Genomic DNA, 22,493 nt, shown 5'->3' with positions numbered 1-22,493 from the left:
CATGCTACGATTCACCATGGCTGCAGTCAGCGAAACCAGACCGCGCAACAACACGCCAGCAGCCGCCGGCACACAGCGACGCGCAGCAACGGCGGCTTGGCGCATGCGCGGCAGCCCTCCCGGGACGCCATGTTGGGTGCACCCGGCCCGCGCGGGCGCGCGCGTGGGGTGACGTCACGCACGAGGTGCCGGCCGCCCCGCGGGGGGCGGCTCCTCTTTCCCGCCATGTCGAGTGTGCTGCGCGGTGCCGCCTCCGCCGGGCGGCGCCGGCTTCCCCTTCCGGGGGGCGGGGCCGTGACGCGCTGGGGGGCGGGGGGCGCTCCGCAGCGCGCCCGGGCGGGCCCCGGGCCGTTAAAGGGGCGGCGCGCGGCCTGGCGTGAGGGCGGCGGCGGTTACGGGGCGCGCGGCGGTAACGGCTGGGGCGCGGCGGCGGCGGGTAAGGTGTGTGTGGACAGCGGCCGCGGCCGGCTCGCCGCCGCGGTGGGCGGCCGCGGTGCGCTTCCGTCTCGCCGCCGCCGTGGGCGGCCGCGCAACGCCTGTGTGGGACAGGCCGGCGGCGCGGGGGGGGCGCTGGCGCGGGGGCGGCCGGCGGCGTGGGCCCCGCGGGAGCCGCTCGGCGCCGGGCGGGCCGCGCCGCCGGGTCCGCCGCGTGTGGCAGGTCGCGGCTGCCCGGGAGGGGCCCTGCTGTCGCCGGGCCTTGGGCTGCGCCCTTGCCTCGCCGGGTCGAAAGGCTCGTGGGGTCCGGGTCCGGCGCTGCGAGGGGGAGGCTCTGGGCGGCTCTCGGGCGTTTTTTCTGTGCTTGACTGAACTGATCTCCTCGTACGGGACAAGAGAAGTCCCTCCTGTTACTGTTGTTCTTAAGCTCTTGTTACGGTTTTCTGCCTTTGGACACTATCTGGTAAAATGCTATTCTGATAAGTACAAGCAATAAGCATTAGAAGTAACCTGATTTTCTCTGTTTTGCTTAACTGTAGATCTTGGAGCCCTTACCACTACCAGGAAACTGATAAAGCATAGTCAGTTTTATTTTTCATTTCTATTTTGAAGACTTCTCTCAGGCAGAGTGCAATTACTGTTTAACACAATGTTGTAACAGAGCTCATGATTCCTAAACTGAGGCAAATGAGTTAGAGCAGCTTTGGAAACTATACTTCTTTATATGACTTCCCTAGCTATTTATCTTCCCTTTTTCTATCTTTTAAAAAGGGCAAAGAACATTTAGAATTCAGAATTAAGCAGCTGGGTTTTCTTTTACTTCTTCTTTCATTTAAAAAAGAGGAAAAAAAAAAAACTTTGCTACCCATAGAGCAGCTATACAGGAAGGCATTTAGGGGGCAAAGGAAAAACTTTCCCAGATGTCAACTACATGATTCTTTGATTTGAGTGATGAATTCCTTACTGGCAGCTGGTAATCAGTCTGTATGCTTTAACACCACTGTTCTGCAAGGTTTTAAAGTAGCTTACTATTTTGTGTTTTGCACAACTTGTTTCTTTCGGCAGAAGAAATAGCAGCTGTTGCTGTCTCTGTGTTGATCTAAGGTAGCTTGTTAACTCCTGTTGGCTAATAACTGAATTGGGGGAGGTATCACGAGGCTTTTCCAGCAACAAAAATTGATTGTTGGGACGAGTATAGAACAAAACACATTGCACTGAGGAGGTGGCGTTACTAGCGCCTATTCTTTCAGCTATCTCCTCTGTGCAGTGTGTTCAGGAAGCTGATAAGAGAAGGCAGGAAGCATTTAGAGTAGTGTCTTGTTCTTGAGTTCTGGCTGTTTCCCCCAGTGTCACAGATGCTTTATTCATTTATTTTGTAGACATAATAGCCTGGAGGAGTACGCTCTGGTGCTGATACCTTGTACCAGCCTGTATTTTCAGGGCTGAATTTCAGCTGCTGAAAATAAGTAGGATTATCTGTTTGATTAAGGAAAGGGTTTTTTGTTTTTGTTTTTTTTTTTAAAGGATCTCCTGCATTGGTGATGCAAACAATTCAAAAGTACAAAACAAAACCACTACTAAGTAACCTGCTTGGTAAACTGTCTAGTTTTAATCTGTACAAGAACACAGAATTTTCATAATTTATTTTCAGATTTTCTAAAAATAATTCTGTTAATTCTTTCTCCTTTTGAGGAAGGCAACAGCTCAATTTGCAGGTGAAGGAACAGAGAGCACCTGTGATCTGAGGCTGTACCAGTTCACTGATGGCTAAAATTACAGATCATGAGATCCTGGCTTTCATTCTGCTGCTGACATCTGAATTGTGTCATCTTGCATGTACTTTCTTTATAATGCAATTGCCTATAAGGAGACAGGCTAAATTCCTCAGTCATGTTTTAAATATCAGTAGAAAGATCTAGTGAGCTACGTATTGTACGTTTTCAAGGATACTACTTTGGTATATTTACTAATAGATTTTTTTTTTTTAAGTCTACAGTACAGGAATTATCTGAAGTGAGGAGGTAGTCAAATATGGTATCCGTAAATAGAATTAGATTTTGCTTAATCATGACTTTTCAAAAATGAATAACTTGGACTGTATGTCTAAAAGTTTACTGATTAACTCTGCCATGTTTAGTTCCTGACTGACAAAAACTGACTGGATTTTGAGGAAGAAAGAAATGTGGAGACTTAAGCATCAAGTCTTGCTGGAGCACTTTGTAGGAGTTGACTGGCTTTCATTCACAACTTAGGAATAGCTTTTCTGAGAGAGAAATTATTCTAGAAGGCAAATTTAATAAACCTTATGGTTCAGTGTTAAAAAGATGACCTACTGCTCACTTTCAGCTCACAGCTGTTGTCTTGCACTGCCAGAAGTATTACACCACACTACTAGCTTTACTTGCTACTCCTAAGAAAACTGGGAATACCTTGCTTGATATGCATTTATGAAATAGGCACCAAGGTACAGATTATTCTTCGTTACTGATCTTAACCTAATATTTTTAACTGAAAAAGGATGAGCTTCAGCTAGGATTTCTAGCTGAGGACTAGCAGTGCAAGTGGAAGGATGAAAGAATATTTTAGAGTTCCTGATTGTTTAGGTTCAAATAAGGTGCACTACCAGTTGACAAGGAATTTGTGATATCTAGCAAATGTGCCTCTGACAAACAGCCTTTAACAGATGTGAGACACCCGTCACAAAACTGCTGCACGTCGATCAGAGACGCAAGACTAAGAATCTTGCTGAATTTGTTTAACTCAAGTCATCAGAATGGTATATTGATCTAGTGCAGAGAGACCTGCCTAGTTGAGGAAAACTTACCACTTTTGAAACACTTGCTTCCTTTCAAAATGAGATTTTTTCAAAAATCTCCTCATTTGGAGAGATGGAAGAAATGCACAAAATGTCTAGGTATAACAATGTTTTTTTTTTTTAAAAAAAAAAAAAAAAAAAAAAAAAACAAGTTCCTACCTACCCTGAATGCCAATATAAAATGATGTTTGTCTACAGTAGGTATCCTAATGTCCTTTCTGGATGTGGATTGTGTAGTCTCAGTTGAACTTTTTTTTCTGTCTTCTGGCACCCAGCAGTTGGTTTAAATTCGCAAAGATATCTAAGACAGAAAATTCTTAAGGGCATTGAGTGCTTTGGACAGCACAATCTGAATAGGTGCTGACTATCTTAAAGCAAGGAAGTAAACATTTTTTCTAGAGTTGATAAGCATTTTGGAATTACTTTAGTGCTAGGACTGGAGAAAAGTATATTTATACAGTACATAAATTGCCTACAATAGCTTTCATTACCTTGGAAGAGTGGTGTGTTTTTGTGTGTGTATGTGGGGGGGGGGGTTCCCCCAAGTCTGAGAAAAATATTTGGATTGAAAAAGCCTGAAAGGGATATGCAATTTCAGTATCATAATGGTTTTTCAAACTTTCCTACATTTATACCTGTGGTCTGCTTCAGTTGGAGACTTTTGAGTGTTGTTTTAAATAGTTGACTTAAATTTAAATGTTTAATTTTTAATGAAAAAGAAAATGCAAGTAAGAAAAAAGCCTTAGTGGTGCAGAGCACTATCTTGGAGCAGCAGCATAGATAAAGATTGCGCGTAAAATTGTGTGCTCTGGGACAACAGATAGCAAAGGTGACTACGTTGCTAACAGCTACATAGAACAATTCTTTCATCTCCAGGCTTTGTCAATTCAAATGCTTAATGCTTTTTTCAAAGCTTTAATGTACCTACTATCAGGGATCCTCAACCAAAGAACTGCTGTTAGTTAAACTCATACAAAGTCTAACTTTCTGATCAGAAGCAAATAACAAAGCTTGGAGACTTAATATGTGCAAGCAATAGGTGGTTGTAGGTACACTGAATTTGCTCTTGTGTGAAGAGCCATATGAAAGCTGTAGTTAAGCAGATGTAGATCTCAGGTCAGTAGCTGGGGTTGGGGCAGGACTGATTAAATATGTGCAATGGATTTTCTTCATGACAGCAGCTACTTTTATCAAGTAATTCATTATAGATCAGAAGAATTAGCATTTTGGATAACTTCTGCCCTTAGAAGCAGGGAATGCAAATTGCATGCATGCGTGTGCACATGCATGCACACGTGCTACAAGCATGTTATGACAACTTTTTGTGTTTGTGAAAATCTAGACTGAGTTTAAGAGTAACATTGATAGTTTGGGAGAATGGAATAGTTAATCATACTTAGATTTTTTTACATGGATGCTTGGATTTTACTTTAGTTAAAAAAAAAATGTATGACTTTCAAAAAATGTTCTTAATTCAGAATTTCACCATGTTTCCTAATGGTTTTTGTTCAGACCTGCAGGAAATACTTAATTTGAGGTTTGGAATCAAGTAGTAGAGATTGAATGCATAGTTAAGTGAAGTCTTATTAGCAACAATCAAATCGATAGGTTTGTAGGAAGATCTGCATACTGTTTTAGACCAGGCTACTTAAAAGCTTGTCATGTTTTTTCCAGTTTAGGTGCTTGTCCTGAAACAAAACAAGCTGTTATCAGTGAGGGAGAAAAGTGTTCAGAGTGTGAACACTTGTAAAATGCTTACTTTCAAAACAATCCAGCTTGTTGCAAACTTCATGATTACATTTTTATCATGAAGTGTTGTGACAGACCCTTCAGGATGTCCGGTTTCCAAAGCAGAATGTAGTTAAAGGAAAAAAGTCTGCATAGACCTGAAGTTCTTTCCCTTATCTCATTGATCCTCTTGTCCTAAGGGATAGAAGTAATTTAACTCTAGTCCATCTCTATATGACTTGAACCCTAATGTCATCCTAATTTTGGTATGTTTCACAGTTGTAAACTTATAGGATGACTTTGCGTAATTTGAGGCAAATGTAGAAGTCAAAAGATAACATCTTTTCTGAAGCTTATGGTCAGAATTGGGATTTCTTTGAGAACTTTATCCCCTCCAATCTCCAAAATAAAACATGTCAAAGAAGGCAGATGTTTATGATTTTCAGGCCTCGGGTTTATTTCCTTGTGCATCTTGTTTCTAGATGAATCCTTTTTTATAGGACAGTGATAACCAGGCTGATAATACTTCTCTTCCAGAAAAGTTAGAGGAAGAAAACATGAGATGCTTTACTGCAAGAAGTAATTTCCTAGCAATCCTAGCTCTGCATAGTCAGTAGATTATTGTTTTTCCTATCAAGATGTGGAGGGGAGTTGCACTGAAATGTGTTTAGCATTGGTGCTTGTATTCTGGTAGCAAAATGTAAATACACTTTCAGCTGACTTTACATCCTTCCTTTAAGAAGTTCTAATTTGTGTTTAGGTAGACTGAAGATGGATATCTGGATCTTTGTGAAGCTGGTCTAGTTTCATGTTTAAAGTCTACCACTCCAGTTTTGAGAGGAAAATAATCTAAAATAATATAGTAGGAAAGTGTCTTTGTAGACTTTTTCCCCTTGATTACTTTGTGGCTAAGACTTTAAAAGGGTGTAGGCAAGGAAAGCGAAGGAAATAGGTGTTGTGCACTGGTATTATTAAAGTCAATGTCTAAATTAGCAAATTTTATATACCGATAAAAATATATGCCAAGAGGCACTTCCATAATACCAGTTACATTCTCCTTGAGTATTTTGCCTTTATTGAGGAATCTTAATGCCATAGTTACAAAATTATTTTGTCTTATACCGGGAACTCTAAGAGCTGGAGACTTCAGTGAGAGCTTACTGACAGCTAGACAGAAAGATTGAGGAATTAGTACTTCTTCCTCTATGCAAGTATATAGTGCTCTGTTGGAATAGCTGACCTATTCTTTCTACCCAGAAGGCCTCATCTTAGGTGTTTTTATATTGTCTTTACAATTTATCTTGCAGTAAAGGCACCTGCTATGTTCTGACTAGTCTACTTAGACATGTGGCTACCAAACATGCATTTTTTGGGGGAATACTTTGTTCCCCCACAGTTGTTGCACACTTTTTTACATATTACAAACTGCTGAATTAATGAGAATGTGTTATGAGACATCTCTTTCTGTTCTAGTTCATGGCTCTAGCATGGCTGGCCAACTCAGTCGTACAAATACATTGGGGAAATAAGAAATTGCAGCCTTTTTGGAGTCCTTTAATATCTAATTTTTGGCAATTAAGCTTTAAACAGATGTAATCAAACCAACTTAAAAAGCATACTTTCTTAAGCTAGACTTAAGAAATGCTTTTCTCATTTTAAATCACTATAATGGTGATGACTGATATAGTGTACATGGCAAAGCTTGCTGCAGACTCCAGAAGAACATAGGTTCTACCTGTTTTCATTGATATAAGAGCTTGAGAATTCATCAGAAAGGACTGACAAGTAGCTTTTTACTCTTACTCATGATGAGAAACTGTCAGAACATGTTTCTTAGCAAGAAGGTTCTGATGAACTTTATTTAGCTTCCTTCCCCACAGGCTGGTTAACCTAGCAATTGTAAAGTGAGTCAGTGAACTGTCACTGTAGGTTATGATGTTTTCATCTTACAAGAGGCAAAATGCTACAGGTGTCCACACACAAGCATCCAAAGATAACCACGTGTATACCTCTGCTTTGAGGAATTCTAGAAGCAACTTGATTGAGACTGTTTTGCTCTGTATCATGAGTGCCTGCTATGCAGAAAGGTTTTCTCCTTTGTGGCTTGAAACTAGATTTCTTCAGTATTAGGTTGATTTGTCCCTGAAAATGTTCAGTAGGAAAGTGGGAAGAATACTGTAGGTTTTCATAGAACCGCTTGCTTTCTGGCAGGACTAGAGTTATTTAGGAAGCTGTAAACATGCTAGGGGAAAGCAGAGCTTGTTTGTCAGCTGTTAAAGCTGCTAGATTCAGTTACAAGCGCTGATGTTTTCAAGCTATTGTCTCGTGTCAGATGCAGCTTCTGACACTTTCTGGTTTTAGTGTTAGTAACTTGTTTTTCAAATAATGAATTGCCAGTTCCTTTAGTGAACTAGGATGAATAGGACAAAATTGGGGAGGAATAGTTTGACAATGAATAGCACATGAAGTAGGTATTAAGTTGCTGCATCTCTTCATCGATACAATTCATTGCCATCAGATTTGAACGTGACATTCTTGCATAGCATATTTATTCTCAAGCACAGAGTGAATTTAGGAGATATTACATGCTGTCATGTAAACTGCAGAATAATCTAAACCCACAGCTGCAGATGGAAGCAGGACATCAGGGCTGCTGAAAAAGAAAACTTCAGGTCATTCTGGGAATGCCTTAGTAATATCAGTTATTCTGGGAATTCAGTCAAGCTCTATTTCTTGCCTGTTCTGCAGTAATAATGAGATTCTTAGGAAGTTAACGTATTGACAGAGTGGGGATATGATATTCCTTTTGCTGTCCAGGAGGCAACATGTACATAACTGCGGCTCCAGAAGTAGAGAAGGGCTTACCCAGTCTGCAACAATGACAGCAACCTAGAGAGTAGAATTGTTTGGTTAATGCTGCTATAAAATTGAAACTTCATCCTGCTTGTGAATAAATTTAAACAAAATTAAGAGAAAAAACAAATCTAACTTGAAACATTCCACTCGAAGAATCATCTTGATGTAACACACAAACTACAGAAAGAGAACAATGAAAACAAGTTCTACAGTCTCTTTCTGCCTCCTCTGACCTTCTTGGCCTTTAGTAGTACAGGCAATCTTAAAAGGCATCCCAAATTCAAATTTGAGGCAGAGTTGCCCTAACTTAGCTTCTTGAAAGGAAGATGTGTGAATGGGAAGATAAAGCACTGAATAAATGGTCAGATTGGACTAATGCAAACTGAACTCTTCAAGGCTGTATGTGAAAATGCCTGTGCTATTTCAATAATGGAAAAAACTAATCTGTGTTGATAGCTCTTCAGTCTAAGCCCATATCTTAGAGGGCCTTTTTTCTAAGTAGCTATGTTAAGTGCTGAAGATCAGGCTGCAGGAGTATTCTAAAATCTGGAATACTTCAGCTGTAAGGTATTAGGTATCTTGATTTCCCCCTCAAACTCACAGTTCCTGCAAAGTGCTGTGAACAGAATCAGTTTCTTAGCTAATATCTGGATAAATCATTTGTACTTCACCTAGGAGCAGTTACTAATGCTCTCTAATGTCTAAAAATAATATTTTTTGGGGGGGAGTGGAACTCAGTGTTGTTATCGAAGCAGGACATTTGGAGTAGGTATTATCTATTCCATCATGAGTCATCTGAATGTAGTTGGAGGCTACTGGTGTGAAAGAGCAAGGCTTAATAATTCAATAATCTGAAGCTAATGGGATATCTTCTCAAAAATACTTTCATTACACACACACAAAAAAAAAATCCTTCTATTGCTCACCTTATGTGCCATCTCATGAAATTCTTGCATTGCCTGAGAGTTCTAATTTTGTTTTCCAGTTCTCAGTGCCAGCTTTATTGGCATTCCTCTGACAAAAATACAGATTCTTAGTTCTGAAAACATGGTTCTGATAAGTATACACTTACTGGCTTGCTTTTTCCTATTGTCTTCCCAGGTCACAGCATATCTCCTGCTTATAGCAGATGTTAAATTGTATGTTCGGACTTCAGTTACAAATAGTCTTGACCTTATCTTTACTATGAGAAAGATGAATTTGAAGAGCTTTCCAGGGACTGTAGACGTACCAGCTGTAACTTTTTAAAGCTGTTTTTGCATCTAATGGATTTGCTATCCAGCCATAAGAACAGTTATTCATAAGAGCGCCAGTAGATCATCTTAGGTGGTGCTTAACTTGTGAGTGTGTTTCCCTTTCTTTTAATTGTTGGTCAAAATCTCTCAAAGGGGAGGAAAGCTTATGCTAGTAACTGAAATGCATCTAAAAATAAATTTCTTGCTGGATTACTAGATAGACTAATATTTTTCCAAAACAGAGAGGCATTCTGTTTTAAGATTTGTTAGCATAAGGCAAAAATCAGGAAATGAACAATAGCTAGAAATTTCCAGAAATGTTTAGGAAGGCATTAGAAAGGAAACAATTTTGCATGCTGATTCTTTCTTCATTTCAATGAGCACCTCAGTCATACCAGCTGAATAATTCTTTTAGTGCCTTCTAGTTCTAAACAAGTGTTGTACTATGTATGCTTTCATTCTTTGAAATGTCTTCTAATTTCAGCTCAAAATACTTAGTATAAGTCAAAACTGCCTTTTATCATATAAACACTTTAAATAATTCTGAGGATTAACTGGTATCTCAATTACAGGAGGAAGGTTCTCTTTAACTTTGGTTATTTGCAAGTGAGTTCTTCATCATGGCTGAATTATCACCTGAAGAAATTCAGCTTAGAGCCAACCAGGTCACTGATGAGGTAAATATTTTAGGAAGCCATCTGGGATCAGAATAATTATCTGTCAAGAGCATAATATCTTTATTATAAAGACACTCGAGGATGATGATTCAGCAAGAAGATACCTGAATGTTCCAAGCCTCTCTCTTACCTGGTGAATAGTGGAGACAAGACTATTCCTGAAAGTGAGAATGGATTTTAGCTTCTGAATGTTAAAGCCACCTACTTAACTCTGACTGCTGATCGCATAGTCATGATTAGAGGCAATGCAGACTGGGTGCCTACACTCTCCTAATTCATATTGATACTTGATGCCTCTAAATCTTTAACTACGTACCTTTGAATATCTTTTCCTTATAATGAATTTCCCATGGAATAAGCAAGGTATTAGTAAGTATTGAGAAACAAGGGCTACTAGCTACTGAAAAAAATTCCAATATTGCTGTTTTTATGACAGTCAGATAGCTGCGTATTACATATTGACAGGCTGATGAACCTTTGTGTGCTAGTGCATCGTTGATGTGAACTAGTAAAGAAGACTTATCAAGTGTTGATATGCGCTGTTGATGCTGTTTTTTAAATTGTTCTTTCCTTAGTCCTTGGAAAGCACAAGGAGGATTCTTGGCTTGGCCATTGAGGTAAGGAAAAGCTTTTGAATTCTTTGGGGATTTACGCATTTGAAGTATAAGCAGCTGCATGTTAACTCCATGTTGATTCTTGCAGAGTGGCCTTCAGTGCTTTTTCCAAACTGATGCTTTTTTGAGGGAGACACTTCATGATTTGAAGCTGCTGGTTTGGATCAATAGTAGAGTTGGAATGACTTAAACATTATGTTTTTCACATTATTTAAAGTCAGATCAGAGAAGATTCAGTACTCTGCCTGTTTTATTTTTTAGGTGAAAAACTTACCTCTGATTGCTGTATTATTTGGTTCTTAGCAGCTTCAATCTGTCTTCAAGCTCACTTTGCCTGTAAAGTATGAAAATGTGCTGCTTTGAGGGAGGATAGGGTTTAGAAATCTGCTTTTGCTTCTAAACAAAATTAGTTCTACATGTATCTTCTTACCGTCTGTTCATCAGTTGCAATTTTAAAGTAGTTAAGTATGATGATGAAACTCTGAACTCCCTTGTACATGACTTGAAACAAACAAAATCTATTTCAGGTTTACTCTGTTCCTCTACATTGTTACATGTGCATGCTGAACTGTAAAAACAGTTGAAAGCTTACTCTGTTTTTGAAAATTACAGTATTAGAAGTAAGCTGGTGGTACAAAGTAAAATAAAATGGCTCATAACTAGCCGCAATTGAGGTAGCAAAACTTGACTGGTTCAGCAAGACAGTTTTGCTAGTACTTGAGTGTGGCATAGACAAGAGAATCCAGAGAATAAATATTTATGTCTTTCAAGGCTTTTGGCAGCAAAGACTTGACAGTTCCTTGTGTAAGAACAGTAAAAACTAATCTGAAAAATAAGGACTTCTAAGTATTAGCTCAGCACTGCTTTAGAACTGATACTCATTGTATATTGTAGCGTATTCTTGTGGAACTGAAGATGATGCTGTTCTTAGTGAGGTGTTTAAATTGGTGTAACCTGATGAATATCTCTCAAACATGAATGTTAACAATATTTAATACATGTAATAAGCCAAGCTCATTTTAATGGTGTCACATTTTGATGATTCTTAAGCTAAAATAATTCCTAGCATAGGAAGTTCTATGTTGCAAATTTACAGTAAAACATGGATGCAGCTTTCATGCCAGTTCAAGACTTCAAGCCAGCAAATAACTATAGTTTGATAAAATTCGAACTCCAATTTTGTTTTGCCTGGTTCTAAAACAAGTGATGGCCTAATCTTTCTGAACCCTTCTGAGTTCCCAAGAATGGGTTCATAGGCTTTATTCTGCCTTTTTTACTACTATGACTTCCAGAACTAGCGGCCTTGTTGTCCCCAACAAAAGGAATAGGGACAAAAAATGAACTAAGTGCCAATTTCTAAATGCACGTTTTCCAAATGAGATCGCAAAGTTCTACTTTTTTAGCTTAGCCTTGGCAGAGTTCAGTCTGAGTATTACAATAAATTTTGTTGCAATGATTTTATTGGCTGTACTATCACTAATGTTTTTTTTACATTATTAGCCTTATACAAGATATAATTTGAAGCTAATGTACACTTAGTACAGAAGCTATTATTAGCACAATAGTTTATTACAAAATTGACTGACTTACCAAATTTACTGTGGAAATCTACGTTAGCACTGCTGTATCAAAAACACTTTTATATCTGCAAATAAATTTATTTCTACAGTCCCAGGATGTAGGCATCAAGACTATCACCATGCTGGATGAACAGGGAGGTGAGTTGTTGCTTGTCTCTCCCCTCCTAATTTTAAAAATCAGTTTTATGAATATAACAGAAAGGGTTGTCACTGACAGGTTGTTGCTGAAACTAAAGATTTATAAAAGACACATTGTTTGTGTAAAAATGGGATGCACTAATTGGGTTTTCCTATTCCTTTTATAGTGTTTATAAGAGGACTTACTGAAAGAAATTCTTGGTTACAGTATTTATTCTAAAAACAGCAACAGAAGTGCTCCTTTAAGGACAGGGAAGATGCTTTTAGTATGATAAACAAAATTTAACCACTTACTCTTTTTTTCTACAAAGAATTCCCAAAGGCAGAGGAACAAAGGCATTAGTATAAAGCTAAAGCTTGCAAGTTCCTGTTTGAAAGGAGTGCTATGTCTTCTCCCCTGTAACATCTGTGTTTACTTAGGTTGCTTGTCTCTCCTCTAGAACAACTAAATCGCATAGAAGAAGGCATGGACCAAATAAACAAGGACATGAGAGAAGCTGAGAAGACACTGACAGAGCTCAACAAATGTTGTGGGCTCTGTGTCTGTCCTTGTAACAGGTTGGTTAACTTGATACTTGAGCATAAAATTCTGGCATGTTACCAATAAAATTCTGGCATGTTACCAATAACTAATCAACTAGGAGATGGACTGCAATAAAAGAATTAAATAAAAAGCTGAATCTCTCAAAGTCAATTGTACCTGTAGAGGTACACCTTTTTTAGATTATATGTGAGTAGTTAAAGCTTACTTGCGTTTCTATGTATTGTACCCCTTACACTGTAAGTATAGCTGCTGTATAATATCTTGCAGAGCTGCACTCTAATCCCCTTAGTTTTTATAGTTAGAACAGTATTAGTGCTTAGAATTGGACTGCAAATAGCCATATGTAAATGGCTGTTTGTTAGAGAGCTGACTTGGAAAATCATCTCTTCCCAAAAGTATTTCTCTGCCAACTTGCTGAAAAGTTGGTAATGCTGTTCTATTCAGAGTCATGCAAGAAAACTTGCATTTTGGAGAAGGTAAGAAAAATGGGTTCTCTAGGCATTAAAAAAAAATGTTCATGCTTAGGGAGGAAGAGAGTAGGACAACAGGTTCTGGTCTTAAAGTTTTATTTTCATTAGTGGCTACACACATTCTTGTAGACTTGCTTCACAGTATCTTAATCTAATCAGTAATATGGTCACCATATCCAAGTCATTTAAGACTAATATCTGTTGTATGGTACTTGGTTTCTAGTTCTAAACACTGTAAACTAAACTGATCAGAAATTAGAATTCTGTTTTAAAAAATAGTTCCTTGCTTTATCTCTCTGCATCAAAAGTATGAAGTTGACTTATGTGAATGAAATGTGATCATAGTCCTTTATGTAAAGAAGAGAACTTAAGAGTGTAACCACTGAAGTGAATAGCCTTTTTACCTCTCAGCTGAATAAAGGTTCTCTTTTCCTCATGAGAAAGGGATCTGAAATTTTAGTAAAAATACTTTGGAGGGAGCTAAGTCTGCTTATTTAGTAGGATATTATTAAGGAGATTACTTAGAAGCCACATTCATATCTATCCTAAGACAGAATCTTAAAAGTTTTAATGTCTTGAAATGGCAGATAGCTATCTTGAGCTTTGGGTAGCTGTGCTCACTGTTTTGTATTAGCTTTAGCAGATAAACTTGGTGAACTTGGTAAACTTTGAGCATTTTTAGACAGTCAAAAACTTCAGTGGAGTAACACACTCAGTCAAGCAGCTTACTGGCACTGAGCAAGCTCTGAATTTGAGCTCTTGTGGTGCACCCCAAATACACTGATTGCAGTAAAAGGCAAAATGAGTTGTGTACCAAAACAGGCAATGGTATATAGAATATCTATTAGAGAAGTAGAGGAGCAATAAAGAAGCTATGAACATTTCTTTTACATATGTATTACACATATATAAACATGTAATATTGCTATAGGCAGCTATTATCAAATATATATATATATATAATTTTAATCATCTGGTATGACAGGTTTTGTCAATGTCTCATTATTTGCCAACTGGTTATCTCCAAAGATTTTCATTTTTCATAAGCTTTTCATTTTTGTAAGCTCAGTTTGGAACATATGATGAATTAAATACTGCTCTTTCTCATTTCCCCCCCCCCAGCTTATTGAGGTTATTTTTGAAAACGTTGTTGTAAAAACACAAGGCATAGGCAGTACTCTAGTATCTGTGTACTAACAACAGTTTGCCTGTTTGCTGGTCTTTACTGTTCTTTCTTCTCCATTCTCTCCTAACACTGCTGTTTGCTTTCTAAAAATGAAGACTAAGATAAGAAGCTGTATTCGCTTAACCGATGAAAGCGGATTTTAGCAGAAGGTCAGTTTTATTAGTGCAGCATGTACATGTAACCAGCTGTCTAAAGTGATGCTTCTGTTGAGTATATGTTGCATGTGCATGATGTCTGCATGCAGGACTCCTTGCGACTGTGATATGTTGTAACAGTGATGTGAATAGACAATGCCTGCTTCTATAGACTATATAAGCTGTGGGAATCTTGACCAGTTGCCTGAGCCCATGCTGGTTTGTCAGATTGTACAAATTGAAAGCCCTACTCCTAGGGAAACTAAACTGGGGGGGGGGGTGGGAAATGAATGTACAATAACTTGAAATACAGCTTTTAAAATCAGATTTTGAGAAACTTTGTTCTTCACTGCTTAGCTTGAGCAACAATTGCTGTTTCTAGTTATCTACTTCAGATATGAAAATAGTTTTCAGGTCACTGTTGTTGTTCAATAAATTTCTCACTGTTACCTCTGGTACCTGCAGCTTTCCTCATCCAAGCATGCAGAGCTCCCCTGCTGCAGCGTTAGTAGGGTGGATTAAAATGTACTTAGTCTAGTTGCAGCAAATCTAAAGGAGTCTTAAAGGCTGTGCATCCAAAAGTTGCCAGAACTAATTCATGTTTCCTCAGAGTGTTACCATCTGTAGTAGTTCAGTTATGACTTGAGAACCAACTCTTCTTCCCTTGGATGTGTTCAACCTAGATTATATTTCATAGGTCGGATCCTAGGAAAAGTAGTAGTTTCCTACTTGGATTATGTGTCAGAGGAAGGAGAGGGGAATATTTCTTCAGTGCAATTTACTTCACACTTTAAAATGTGAAACTGCTTGTATATTTTCTTCTTTTTCTTCCCTTTCATGCTTTTTGTAGTTATGTGAGTCTTAAGGTTAGTTAGTTTTGTCCCCTGAATTGTAGGGTAAAAGTGTTACGGCCAGTTGGCTTATCACTCTGAGTTATTACTGTTGAACTGCAAAGTGAAAGGGGTATTTAAACAGCAGGCATATTTAGACATGTCATTTCATAAATGTTTCCCAGGTTTATTTTGATACTGTGTGTGGGTTGGTTTTTTTGGGTTTTTTTTTTTTTGGGGGGGGGGGGTGGGTTTTTTTTTTTTTTTTTTTTTTGATTCTTTATAACTAAGCCTTTCTTGTTAAGAAAATAGTGGAAAAATATCAGAAACTTAGTATCCTCAGGTATCTGAGGAAGATGCTCAAAAGCACTAAAGATTTGGATTAATGATGATCTTCTGTAGTGCAGGTACTTTTATTTGGGGGAGATTTCTCATCTGCTTTCCTTCCCTGAGAAGTATCTAAACCTATCTTTGCTCCTGTTGTAAATGCAGCTTTATTTTATGACAATGTAAGCTCTCCTGATGCTGTCATAAGCTTCTTTTCTTGTGAGGTATGTTATTTCAGGAAATTCTTGGGCTTGTATTAGCACTGAGATCAGATTAACTAACTGCCTCCAGAGTAACTCAGTTATGTTTGTGCTATCCTGATACAAGAAACTTTAATTATATAGAATCTTATCTCTTTAGGGCACAAGATGTGTTTCTGAAAATCTGATCATAGATTAATGCAGGACTTCAGTCAAGAAGCCATTTTTCAGATGTAGCACCTCAGGCTTTTAATTTTTATCGAGTAGGACGAAGAACTTTGAGTCTAGCAGGGCATACAAATCAACCTGGGGAGATGGGACGGAGAACTCGGCAGATCACGTGGTATCCATGCAGCCAAGAAGTGCGAATCATCAACAGCCTCAGACTTCTGGAAGACCGAGTGGTGGATATATTACACGGTTTGTTTCTTCTTTTTCTCACTTCTAAATGCAGTTATCCTAAGCTACTGATTGTCAGATATTTTTGATATGTATTTCACCTGTAAACTTTTTAAAATAGTAAACTTTTCAAAATATACTGAGAACCTCCAAGGATCTAATACTCCTTAGAGATTAGTTCCTGTGCACTTTCATTTTTCTCACAGTGATGGTATTGTCAGTTAGTATCTTTCTGGATAAGAGGTCTAGAGCTTAGTGCTCAGTAATAGGTGACTATTAAAGCCTCGCACTTCTACTGTTGTACAAGTATACTTGAGACAAACTCATGTCTTAAGCTTTCTCTGGTAGCTGTTACTTAATTCTAAGGCTGTTTGGTAACAGCACATGGCTTAGTCTGTTTTGGTGGGCTTTTCCCTTGTAAAAACCTCTATTCCAAGCAAGGGGAAATAGCTTGGCTTGAATACCATGTGTGTCAGGTAACTACACTGAAAACTTTCTATTAAGGTAAACTTAAGATAGGGAAAAGCAAATTTTTTATGAATTTATGAAAGCTTTTTTTAATATTTGAATAGGATAACAAATGATGCCAGAGAAGATGAAATGGATGAAAATCTTACTCAAGTAGGAAACATTCTTGGGAATTTGAAAAATATGGCTTTGGATATGGGCAATGAGATTGATGCCCAGAATAAACAAATAGACCGGATAAATGTAAAGGTAAGGGTCAAAGGTGTTCCTACTGCCTTGAATATAGATGTCGCTTTTAAGTGATAAGGAACAGCTTACTGTCTTGTCTGTCTGCATGTGCAATAAGTATGCACTAAGATCATGCCTCTAAGTTACCCAAACACCAACATATCTGTTGCTCAAGTCACTGTATGTAGCTGAAAACTCAAATGTTTGAGTGTTAGAAATCCTCAAAATACAGCACAGGTTACTACTTACTCTGAAAGCAACTAATCTGATTTGAGGGGTTTTCTTTCTGGTGGGTAACCTGTGAGGAAGTTAGTCTTATTCTTTTTTATTAAAAAAAAAAAAAAAAACTCCTCTTAAATACAAGATTTTTTCAAAGACATCCTTATCAAGAAAGGAAGTAAAAGCTTTAAATTGTGTTTTATACTTAAAAAAAAAAAAAAAAACAAAAGTAGACACCAATTGCTATAAACTTGTGAAATGAAGACAAAATGGGAAATTAAAGATGTTACTGCAAAAACCTAGTAAGGTTAGAAGCAAGAAAAGATTGTTTCTAAATATACAGAGCAAGATTAGCTAGTCTGATGTGGATACTGATCATGCCTATGTCAACCTTTATATTGTCTAGTAATTATGGGGTTGGGGTATGGCTATAAGGATTTTCAAATTATATTTTTTTAATCTAGAGAACAGTGTGGGAACTGAATCAAGATGTTGAGAGGAAAACTTCCAAAGGATAGCATCATACAAAGAAATGATAAAGAGCAATACTAACCTTTACTTTAGAGTAGAGTAGGTTCTTTCTGTGTGTGTGTGTGTTTTTGGGGTTTTTTGGTTTTGTTTTTAATAATACAATTCACTGGGCAAACATAGACTTGTTGGGTGGTTTATGGTACTGGCTCTTCCTTAGAAGATCTGCTAGCTAGATCACTTACTTGCCAGAATGTTTAACGCATACCTCTCATTTTCAATAGTAGATTCTTGCTTCTCCTCAGCCTTTCCCCTTAGCTGTGAACTTGAAAGGCCTTGTACTGGAAGGGGAGAGCAGGAAGAAAGGGCCTTAGCTTCTTCCCAGCCCACTTCACTATGAGAGTGTTAGATTTTCCCCATCTTAACTAGGCTAATAGCTGGGATGGGTGGAGCTTCTCATGAGCTTGGCTCATTGTGGGGAGGGCAGAGGCTATTTCTAGTCAGCAGTCAAGAATAAGTACTGATAGGGAATTATTAAGTTCCTTATATCTTTCTATAAAACTCTGTCTTGACGCTTGCTCAGCTAAATGCAGTGGCTGGGTTTTGGTGCTGTAGTAACAGTAAACAATTTTAAAAAAGAACTGTGGTCCGTACAGATACCATACTACTATGATGCTAGTATATTGGGGGACAGGGGAGGAAATCTAGGTGTTTGCAGTATGCAGAATAACTAACTTTAGCCTCTTAGACCACTTTAGGTTGTGATTATTACTTTTTGATCCATAGTATTGAAGCTGTGTTATAGAGGTTCTTAAGATGTTTAAATACTTGGAGAGAGGGAGAAGTATTTTGGGGGAATGTTTATCTCCTTGCTCTGTTAATGTTCATCCTGACTTGCTTCAGCAAGTTATTGTATGTTTTGAAGGTCAGCAAAAGACTACAATTATTTCTTCTGATTGTTTCTGCCAAAAATGCCAGCCTTTGGCTTAAAAAAAAAAAAAAAAAAAAAAAAAAAACTTCCAGCTTAAAACTTGGTTTCCTACCATCTATCACAATGCTAATACCCTGAGATTCAAGAGATCCCAGTTGGTTTGAATTTTCCAATAGCTTTACATCTAATCTGCCAATGACTTATGAATTTATGTGGGTGTTTTGTTTTTTTTAGGCAGATACAAACAAGGATCGCATTGAGCAAGCCAACATCAGAGCCAAGAAACTCATTGACAATTAAAGCCTGCTGTCATTATTCAGTGACACTGTCTCCAGCTGCAAACTATGATATTTACGGATCTGTGAAACTCTTCTCTTCTGAAATAAGAGGGGCTGGGAAACATGAAGCTGTTCCCTTTCTATGGGGATTCTTTCTCTTTTTTTTTTTTTTTTTTTTTGATATTGCTTCGTGTAGACTTGGCCTTGATTCCAAAAAAAGCAGCCACCATAAATTCTTCCTCCTCATCTGCCTTCACTTTCTTCAGACTGCTCAGGGCTAAAAGTGGCGTAGCTTTGAGAATGTTCATGCTTGTTTTATTGCCCCTCCCAAGCCTATTTTCCTGCCTGCAAAATATAGTCCCTTACTCAAGCAGAATAAGCAGGTTAACCTGAATTTGGTTGTTGAAAGTTGGAGAGGGCACTTTACACAGTTTAAAATACCTCATAAGTTGAGTGTCTTCACTAAAATAGGGATTTGGTGAGTATTGTCTGACTTATCTCTAGTTGGCTAACCATAGTTTTACAATCCAAACCACATACGAGTGATTTGAGGTTGAGTTAGTGTACCACAAAATTTTAAGATGTTATGGCCCACTATTTACTACTTCTGGGTTGAGGGCTTTAAAACACTTCCTAAACACAAACTTTAATGTAAAGTTAATTGGAGGAGTATACAGGTTTCCATTTCTTCAAAGTGACATAGATTTAGAGGCCGTGATAAGGAAATTATGCTGTGTTGTAATTTGTGTTGTGTGTATATAACAATCTAAACACCATGCACATCTTGAGTAGAAGAAAATATATCACTTCCCTAGAAAGTATTTATTCAATGAAAAATTTTACACCCATCTAAGTATTAATCTGATGCAACATAACTAGTAGAAAAGCATGCAGCTTTCTCACATCCCAAATCAGATTCTATCTTGGTCAGGTTTTTTTGGAATTCAGCTTATGCCTTTCTCTAGTGCAATATTAAAATAGTACTGATACAGTGACTGAGACCTGGTGCAGAGTTTCTTCTCAGCAGTAACTTTGTGGAGAGCTTCTTAAACCTACTGAAAATGTAGGAGAAGCTTATTACAGTTGAAACTTTTTCTTGTCACAGATCTGAAGGAAGCATTACCTCTTCAGGGAGAACTATGTGCTAGTTCTAAATAAACTAGTTTAAAATAGATTGCCGACTGGTTTATTATTGCAGATTTGGGACTGGCAATTGGAAATATTCCAAATTAAAGTTGCCTGCAACTAAAATGTTCTATTCTTTTGCAGAATAGAAGAGTCTGACTAGGTGGGTTTAGATGAAGCTTTCTTCCTATGAAAAGCATTTTTTTAATATAAACAACCAGATTTATTCCCAGGATTTTCTTGTTTTTTGCTTTATTTAAAGCACAAGTGATCCATATCGATGGGTGGATTTAGCTATGTATTATGCCTGTACTGAAGGTGAAAATGATACTTTGGTTTAACCTGTAGTAGTGGAAAATGGAAGAAAAAAATGGAAGAAAAATCTCCAAACCAAACTGATTGGGGGAATAACTAAAACAAATAGCATGCAGGTTTTAAGGACAGTCTACAAGCATCCTATAGCAGAAAATCCTGTGGCTAGTGAGATGAGACTAATTTGCTGAAATGTCAGAAGAAAACAATGTAAAGCATTATTGTATTTTCTTCTCAGTAGTATTACAGTCAGTGTAACTAGTACATTCTCAATTCACTTCCAGGACAACTTGAGATTTAGATTAAAAAAAAAAAAAATCCTGACCAAAGAATGGAACTGCTGCATGTAGTAAGTAGGCCAGTGGTAGACTGTCTGTGTTGTGAAAAAGATAAATGAAGTCAATTTTAGGGGACTGGAAACACCTCCTGGCTTCTATTTGTCTCCCAGTAGTTGTTTGAAAACTAACAAATATAAAAAGTGGGTTATCTATCCTTGTTAGTAATGAAGCATATATGCTAAAAAAAGAAATAGCAGAAAGCATTTGTAACAACATTGCATAATAAACTTCTGGAAATCTCTTGTATGACAAAGCATAGGAGATTTGAGTGCAATTTTTTTCTTTCTTTATAAACTTCAGGTTAATTGAAAGAATGCTGCTGACTATGATAGCAAAGCATATGTATTTAATTGTGATTGTCTCCTGAAATGGAGGAGTAAAGCAGTTACCTTATTTTGCCTAGAACAATGCAGACCTGCTCTTTAGCTTCTTGAAACACTTAATGTATTTCTCTGTGCTACTACAAGTCTATTTTCTTGACCTCTCTGAGCAATAACCACAAATTAATGCATCGGTTAAAAGAATACTATGACTGATATACAGAATCTTAATATTGCAATGAACAACTCAATTTGTGACTCTAAGCTTGTGTATCAGCTGAATATAGATTTTTATATATACTATTTTTGATGCAGCAAGAGCTGAACTCTTGAGGGAGTTGGCACCTTAATGTTCCAGAACAACAGAGTCTGCTTTTTGGATTGTCTTACTGTTGTCTGTAGAATAGATGCTTAAATTCCCCATCTCCTGGACAGAATCAACACTTGTGCATCTTTAAGTATATTTTTGAATGCTATTAATAATGAAGGTTTACAGTTTCTGCTTTTGATTGTGTTTATATATTGTGCACAACAAAATACAGACTTTTATAATTGAATCTGATTTAGAACTGTTTTCTTAGTTAAAATTCTTTGTTTGGTTTCCTGTCCTTGAAAAACTTGGCAGAACTATTTGCTGCTATGCAAGTAGGAAGTTTTCTTTCTATTTTTATCTTGAGAAATCCTGGTGACAACAAATGAAGGGATGGGGCTGGGAGGAAGGAATCTTCTGATCTTTCTCCATTTCCCCCCCTCCTTTTTTATTTTATTTTATTTTTTAATATTCTGGTTTTCACCCTTACATAATCAACACCATCACTTAATTTCAGGCTATCAAATGTATTCATCTCTTTCAAAGACTATAAAACATGGCATTACACTTCAGGATGATAAAGGAAAAAGAACTAAGCAAAGTCACTTGAACTTTCCAGTCAAGTATTGATAACAGGATATGTAGCAGCAGGTGAAGTGTAGTGATTTTAATGCAGTTTCATTTACAAAGCAATTTGGAATTGTATTTTCTCAGATACTAAAGTATCAGGTTCCTAGAATGCTCTTGGGGTGAGAAGTGGAGGGATGCAGAGACTGGAGCATTGACTTGTACCAGTTTGAGCCACTAGAGAACAGTGAAATCTAGGAATGACTTGGAAGAAGCACTTCTCATACTACTGTGTGGCAGCCTAGTCTGTTCCTACCAATAACTAGGAAAGAATTAGGGACAGCATGAGTACTTGATTATTTTCAGCATGCAGTATGTAATCCCATGGGCATGCTTGCACTGTGATAGTTGTTAAGTTGAAGCTAACTTACTCTTAGAAAAATGGGTTAAGCCCTTTAACAGAGGTAGCTATAGTATTAACTTTAGCACATGTGGTTTGTGCAATAACCTGCACAATATTTGTCTGGTTTTCTCTGTGGAGGCTGTATTGTGGTACTGTTTGTTTACATCATGCAGTGACTTGCAATGCCGTTAACCTTTGCACTTAAAACAGCAATGCACAATCAAAATGTCGTTTTTTCAAACACTTTTTCAAATGACAAGTGCATCCTAAAGCAATTGAGAGAGTAAGTGAAATAGGTCTGAAATAAAATACATGAATGGATTATGTTAATTAGGGAACTTTTTAGTTTGGGAATTAC

The 22,493-nt window shown here is 37.8% G+C and overlaps 1 protein-coding gene across 1 annotated transcript; it reads left to right on the top strand.

Moving 5' to 3' along the window:
- Positions 1 to 349: 349 nt before the first annotated feature.
- SNAP23 (synaptosome associated protein 23) lies at positions 350 to 21,412 on the top strand. Its single transcript, XM_062575924.1, has 8 exons — positions 350 to 441; positions 9,642 to 9,746; positions 10,322 to 10,363; positions 12,030 to 12,078; positions 12,519 to 12,636; positions 16,037 to 16,189; positions 16,741 to 16,885; positions 18,717 to 21,412. The coding sequence occupies exons 2-8, from the start codon at positions 9,690 to 9,692 to the stop codon at positions 18,780 to 18,782; spliced, it is 630 nt and encodes a 209-aa protein (XP_062431908.1). The 5' UTR covers positions 350 to 441; positions 9,642 to 9,689; the 3' UTR covers positions 18,783 to 21,412.
- The last annotated feature ends 1,081 nt before the right edge of the window (positions 21,413 to 22,493 follow it).

This window comes from Rhea pennata, chromosome 5 (assembly GCF_028389875.1).
Source record: "Rhea pennata isolate bPtePen1 chromosome 5, bPtePen1.pri, whole genome shotgun sequence".
Taxonomy (NCBI): Eukaryota; Metazoa; Chordata; class Aves; order Rheiformes; family Rheidae; genus Rhea; species Rhea pennata.
Note: the sequence above shows the minus strand (reverse complement) of the source record. Positions and strands in the feature narration are given on the sequence as shown.